Raw genomic sequence first — 6,993 nt, 5'->3', positions numbered from 1 at the left:
AATCAATAAAACAGTTACTCAATCAAGATTTGTTTATTGATTACCTACATGTGCTCAGCACTCTTATACAGTTTGGAGGATACAGAGAGGCCTAAGATATGGCCCCTGCCCTCCAGAAGTTTACAATGTACTTGTGAGATCAAATAGCCACACATAACAAAATAATTATCAATCAAAAATTGTGAATGATAAGCATCAAATAAGTGATTTATACAATGAGGGTAGGAGAAGAGAGGGGTAGGAGAAGGACGGAGTGGTCAGAGAAGACAGTGAAGGTGTTGCCGAGCAAATTCTCCAAGCATGAGGAGGATTTGGCTAAGGGGAGTGGTAACTGGAGTTTTTTAAAAGATGATCATTCTTAGGCTAGAGAGGAAAAAATGCCTTTGGCTTGTTTATGAACCCCCATCCAGGGGAAATGGAGCATTTTCAGACTTTGGAGCTGGAATTATCTGCCTGAACCATTCTCTACTCTCTCACCTCAACTGCAATTCCAGGCAGCAGCTCATCTGTCACTCAGATCATGGGCACAGCACCTTGGGCATGGATGTCCTATGCTGGAATCCTTAGATACTGAAGTCTTGTGAAGGGATGGTGGGGAACTGTGGTGTGTGACAGGTGGCCCACCTGGTGCTGCGGGTAGTCTTCCAGAGGTTCTGTGTGCTCTGTGGGTAGACCCCAGGTGGCCTGATCTCAGCCTTTGGGCTGATTTTCCATTAGGCCTGTGGGTTCTCTGCAGGTTGCTTCTCTCTAGTCCAGCAGAAACACCCACTGGCACCACCAACTTCTCCACCCAGCTTCTTAGACACCAAAGTTCATATTCTTTCTCAGCCAATGTCAAGAAGGAGTAGTATCTTCCTTAGTCTCTCAGCTTGTGTGCTGTCATCCCCCCAGCCAAGGACCATCTCTAGAAAACGGGTTTCCTGTTCTTAAGGAAACCTTGTCTAGGGCCCTTAGTTTGTTGTATATGCAGGAGACAAGGTTAGCTGCCCCAGAGGGAGGCAAGTGCTTCAGCGAAAGTTAGGGCTGCAGCTTCCGAGGGAGTTCCTCAGTGGAATCAGAGTCTGCTGCTGCCATTAGCTTTTCACCGTATCTTCTTTCCTTGTGCTTTCCTCTAGCCCTGGGTAGAGATCTGGTCTCCCACCTAGGAGCGTGAGGGAATTCTGGGAAATGCCCTGGGCTATGGTTCTGTTTTGGTTCCAAGTTGCCTTCCCTCCCTCTCATCTTGTACCCAGTTGTTCTCTTGTTACCGTGAGATGACTTTATTTCAGTTCACACACGAAACTGGAGTCACAAGAGTGGGATGCAGACTCCAGGGCCCAATCAGTTTTTTTGGAGGGAGACTTGAGAAGGAGATTAGAGCAGTGCCTCTAAAAAGCCACCACTCCTCTCCCCCCTCCCCCCCACCCCGGCAATGAGCTAAGAACCAACCTCAGCCAGAGGGAGCATCTTTCATCACAGAAAGTGGAATGTAATTAGTGGGGTTTTGGATGGATTCTCATGTAAACAAAAAGGGCAGAGGGGAGTCTCTGGGGGCCTGGCCTAGGGTAAAGGAGTGGTGCTTGGAATTGGGGGGGGTGGTTGAGGGCTTAGGGCAGGAGGTGAGGGGAAAGGTGAGGGAAACAGAAAGCCTGGCTTGGCAGTCATCCTTGACAGTTCAACCTGCATGCTGCCACACCAGCTCCCCATTCTGCCTTCTCTTGATCCAATGGCCAAAGTCAGTCTGTCCTCAGCAGCACCTTCTGTCACGATCCAGTGGCAGTGTCCCTCACCTGTGGCTCTGGGGGACTGTTCATTGGCTTTCACAGACCCAGCCACCCCCCAGCTCTGGCCCCTGGCTCCTCACACATACCCTGTCAGGCTGTAGGAGTTGAATTCATTCTTGCCTTTGGGTGGTTGACCAGGTCTTGGAGAGCTCCTGGTGGCAAGGGGCTGGGCCTGGTAGCCATCATAGTAGTTGGAACGGTTTCCCTGGGATGGGCAGGAAAAGCAGAGGATGACTCCGGCTACCAGGGAAAACAGGGAGGAAATAATGCCCAAGTAGAGTGCCTCTCCGATCTCAAATTTCATGCTGTCAGGAACCAGTGGGGAGTAGAAGTCCCGAAGGATACCATGAAGATTCCAGGCAACAGGGATGAAGCCCAGGAGGCCTCCAAGGATGAAGAAGACTCCGCCCACTACCGCCACTCTGTCTTTGGCTCGAGAGTCCTGGCAGAACACTGTGCATCTCATGCCCACCACAGTAATCATGCAGGCCAGCGAAGAGATTGCACTGGAGGTTACCATCATGGCCTGGGCAGCCTGGATATCAGAGGGCAGGCCTAGAAGAGTGCTGTAGATATCACACTGAGTAATGCCCGTGCTGTGAGTGGCACATTCCATCCAGAGGCCCTTGGAGAAGCCGACTGCCGTCACAATGCTGGCACCAACGTAAGAACTTGTTCGCCAGCTGGGAAGCAGCATGGCAATCAGGGTGCCCAAGAGTCCCAGAAGGCCCAGGATGTAGCCCACAAGTTGAAGGCCAAGAGAGGCCATGGCAGACCTCTCAGTAGAAGTATTTTCAGGGCCTGCTCGCTTATCTTCTGACTGCAGCTCTTTCTCCTTGGATCCCAGCCTCTAATCCCTCATTTCAGATTTTCTCTACCAGGTCGACTTCTCTCCTCCTTAAAAGTGTCTGTGGGTGGCTACAAATAGGCTCAAGAAGGCATCTAGAAGACCTAAAAAAAAAATCCATAAACCAGATTAAATATTGACCAGAAGCTTATGAGAAACCAGAAAATGCTGGATGCCTTTTGACCTTTGTTATCTTTAGAAATAACACGAGAAAGGAAAAAAAAAAAAAAAAAAAAACTTTGAAAGTGGAGCCAAAATGTCATCGCCTCCTGCGTAGGCACATGCCTTAGGTTGGCAGCCAGACAAAACCAGGGGCCAGACAAGTGCCTGGTTTCCGAGGTAGTGATGGCAGTAGGGTGGATTACCCGGTAAACAAGGTGAGATAGTGAAACTGTTCACTACAGATTAGTAAGTAAGCACAAGTACTCCATCCCTGTCAGGGACTATAAATTTGAAAAGAGGCTTTGATTTTGTAGGAAGGTGCTATGGGGTTCAGTGGCAGAGAGTCCAGCCATTGAAGCAGAATCATTGATGTGGTGAAAAAACGTGAAATCCTTCTCTACAGATTAGTACTAAGTAAGCACAAGTAAGCCCATGCTTACCTTGCCTATTGGGTAATCTGACACTGGAGAGCAGTGACAGTAGCTGTGCTCACTCCAGGGTCAGGCCTTTGGCTGTCAGGGCTCTGTCTCCAAAGCCTGTTGTTTAACACGTTGCCCAGGAACGGTGCCACAGGGCCCCCCAAGAGCAGACTGAGGCCAAACTCCAGAGCACTGGATCAGGAAGAACAGGTCCTAGGATGCTACTTTGGACTCCAACTTGTTAGGGGCCTCTTACATCTCCAAGGGCCTCAATAGCACTGGCCTACACCTGGGTCAGCCTGCCATGATAGAAATCTACTCCAGGAACGGCTGGGGTGGGCAACAAAGCCTTTTGCCCATAACCCTGACAGTTCAGGGTCTCCCAGCCGTACCCATCCCCGCACCAGGCTAGCCTAAGTCCTCCTGTATGTGCAACACACCCAGGTATTTCCTCTTTGATCTCCTAATAGATACCTCCACCAGCCCTAGCCCTCTCAGATGATGAGAGCAAAGGTTGTTCTAGGGCCTGGAGGAGCCCTGCAATTTCCTGGGCCATCCTTTCAGGGGTACTAGGGCAAACAGAGGAAAGGAAACCCCCGGAACAGTGGGCTTTGTGAGAGGCAGGCATCCAGCCCATCATTTAGAATCAGAGCTGACTTGGATTTTGAAGAGTTCAGAAAGCTCCCACTCTTGCCAAGGTTCAGGACACTAAGAGTCAAGGGCACATCTTTGTCCCCATCCTTTATAAGACCCACTAGCCCACTAATTCTTCATTCCACCGCAGTCTGGCTCTTCCATTTTAGCCTTCCTCAAGATTTCTCTTTCCCTACTCATCTCTCAAATGTGAGTATTGCTCAGACATCCATCCCTTTCTCAATCAGCACTGTCCCTGAGCAGTCTTATCCACTACCATGACTTAATCTGCCACCCTTCCATTGGGATTTCCAGATATATCTTTCCAGCATACACCTCCTTCCTGAGCTTCAAGACTGATAGAACAGTCATCTATTTAAAATGTTTACTTGGAAGTCTCAAATTCACAACTCATCAACTCTGTATCACCACTCTCCCCAAATAGTTCTTCCTTGGGCTCCCTGTGTCACAGAATGATACCTCTATCCATCCTCTTGTGTGGGACCAAAAATCTGGGAAGTGATCCTTGACACCTCTCTCTCACTTACTCCCCAGATTCTACAGCCACGATGTCCCACAGTTCTGCCTCTTGAATCTATCTCCAATCTGTAACTCCCTTCTCTCATCCTCATGGCTACTTCTCTAGTTCAGGGCTTCACCATCCTCTCTCACCTGGACTAGAGTTACATCTTCCTAATCTTGCTCCCAATCTTCCCTCCTCCAATTCATTCTCCACACTGTTGCCAAGGTGCTCTTTCAACACATTTCTCTAATCAAGTCGCTATACATAAAATACCCAAGTAGCTCTCTATCAACTAAAGGAAAAAGTCCAAACTTCTTTGCACTCCATGACCTCTCATGCTTCATCTCTTGCCATCCCTGTCCGGCCTTATCTTGCTGAACTCAATGACTTTCAGTTCCTCAATCATGTCATATTATCTTTTGCTTACAAACCTGAATGTAGGCTGTTCCTTCTATGTAGAATTCTCTGCCTCCTTTTCTTCCTCTGGTTAAAGCTTTCTTTCTTTTTAATTGTAGTTTGGGTGAAAGTTTACAAAGCAAATTAGTTTTCCATTCAAATGATTTGTACACGTTTTATTTCATGACATTGGTTGCAATTGCCTCAATTGCACCCTTCTCACTTCCTCCCTGGGTTCCTCGTTTCCATTTGCCCTTCTTTTCTGCCTTCTGAGTTTTGTTTCAGGGCAGATGCTGCTGCCCTTCTGGTCTCCTATGGTTGTTTGACCTGAGGAGTAAATTCCACCCTAGTGTTATTAATCACTTTATAGGCCTCTTATTTGGCTGAAAGTTGATCCCTGGCAGTAAATTCAGTTCTAGGCTTGAAACGTGTCTGAGGGCCACAGTCTCGGGGGTTCTACCAGTCTCTATCTGATCAGTAAGTCTGGTCTTTTTTATGATTTTGAATTTTGGTCTACATTTTTTTTTTCTTCCTCTCTGTCTATGACCTATTGTTATCCTGATCAGAGTAGTTGGTAGTGGTAGTTGGGCACCATCTGGTTGTTCTGGCTCAGACTGGTGGAGGCTATGGTTCATGTAGTCCATTGTTTCCTTGAATCTTTGATTGTCTTCATTCTTCTTTGCTCCAGACAGTGAGAGACCAATAGTTGCACCTTAGATGGCTGCTCCCAAGCTGTTAAGACCCCAGTCGTTACTCACCAAAGTGGGATGTAGAACATTGTCTTTGTGGACTATGTTATGCCAATTGACCTAGATGTCCCCGAGACTATAGTCCTAAGTCTCCAAGCCTAGTGACTCATTACCTCAAGATGTTTGGTTATGGCTAAAGTTTCATAATTTTGCCCCTTGTATGCTCTACTGTATCCTTGGATATATGTGCAGCACATACAAATCCATTTGTGGCAAAATCCTATGCCAAACCTGTATACACTCAGGGGTGTATTCCCGTTTGCCTTCCCACATCCGTTCAGCTTGCATGTCTACCTATGTATCTACTCATAGATACGTTTATCATTACTGTTATTGCAGGATTGTGTATGTAGTAGTATTAAACTTTGTTGTCTTTTACTCTTGTGCACCTCCCAGTGTCTTCCTTTACTTTGGCATGATTTGCTGCCCTCCTCTTTATCGTATATTGCCTTTCCCTTCACCCAAGTTGATATGTGTCTACTCTCTAGTTAGTGATTTACTCTCCATTCCCATCCCATCCCTTGTAACCATCAAAGAATGTTTCTTTCTATGTGTAAACCTTGTCTTAGACTTTTTTTTTTTTTAAATAGGTCTTTTAGTATAGACTAATTTCACTCTCCAGGTTCTTCCATGTTATGAGGTATTTCATGGAATCCTTGTTATTCTTTAATGTTGCATAATATTCCATTGTCTATGTGATGGACAGTTAGGTAGTTCTCATCTTATTGCTATTGTGAATAAGGCTGTGATGAACATGGGTGTTCATATATTTATTTGTGTTATGGCTCTTATTTCTGTAGGATATATACCTAGTAGTGGGATTGTTGGATTATATGATATTTCTGTTTCCAACTTTTTTTTATTGTTCAACTTGTCTTTTAAATGATATTTTTAAACCTCAAGTCTTTATTTTTTTTTTTTTACTTTTTATTGTGATTTGTATGAAAGTTTGCGTAGCAAGTTGGTGTTCCATTCAACAATTCATACACATTTTGATTCTTGACATTGATTGCAATCCCTACAATGTAACATCACTCTCCCCTTTCCTGCCTGTAGGTTTCCTGTGTTTCCATTTGTCTTTCTTTCCTATCCCTTCCTGCCTTTTGAGCTTTATCCCTGAGCAAAAGCTGCTCTTTTGATCTCTATTTCCAGCTTTTTAAGGAAGCACCAAATAATTTTCTACAGTGGTTATACCATTTTACAGTCCCACCCACACTGTAAGAGAATTCCAAACTCTGCACTCTCACCAGCATTTGTTGTATTCTTTTTCTTTTTTTTTTTTTTTGAACTTTGCTATCATTGCTTGAGTGATATGATATCTCATTGTTGTTTTGAATTGCATCTCTCTAATATGACTGTTATTCAAATTTATGCCCCAACCACCAAAGCCACAGATGAGGAAATTGAAGAATCTTATCAGCTTCTACAGTCTGAAATTGACCAAACATGCAATCAGGATGTGTTAATTATCACTGGTGACTGGAATGCAAAAGTTGGAAAC

General features: G+C 45.5%; 1 protein-coding gene across 1 annotated transcript; it reads right to left on the bottom strand.

Moving 5' to 3' along the window:
* Nucleotides 1-1,839: 1,839 nt before the first annotated feature.
* CLDN2 (claudin 2) lies at nucleotides 1,840-2,532 on the bottom strand. The gene has a single exon (XM_007952408.2). It carries the CDS (start codon nucleotides 2,530-2,532, stop codon nucleotides 1,840-1,842), a length of 693 nt encoding a protein of 230 aa, XP_007950599.1.
* Between the last annotated feature and the right edge of the window lie 4,461 nt (nucleotides 2,533-6,993).

The sequence above is a fragment of the Orycteropus afer genome, unplaced genomic scaffold (genome assembly GCF_000298275.1).
Source record: "Orycteropus afer afer isolate SDZICR_OR568_19922 unplaced genomic scaffold, OryAfe1.0 scaffold00336, whole genome shotgun sequence".
In the NCBI taxonomy this organism is placed as follows: domain Eukaryota; kingdom Metazoa; phylum Chordata; class Mammalia; order Tubulidentata; family Orycteropodidae; genus Orycteropus; species Orycteropus afer.
Note: the sequence above shows the minus strand (reverse complement) of the source record. Positions and strands in the feature narration are given on the sequence as shown.

Bases quoted from the DNA above. Each gene is read 5' to 3' on its own strand.
- CLDN2 (XM_007952408.2), bottom strand. From the start codon at position 2,532: ATGGCCTCTCTTGGCCTTCAACTTGTGGGCTACATCCTGGGCCTTCTG.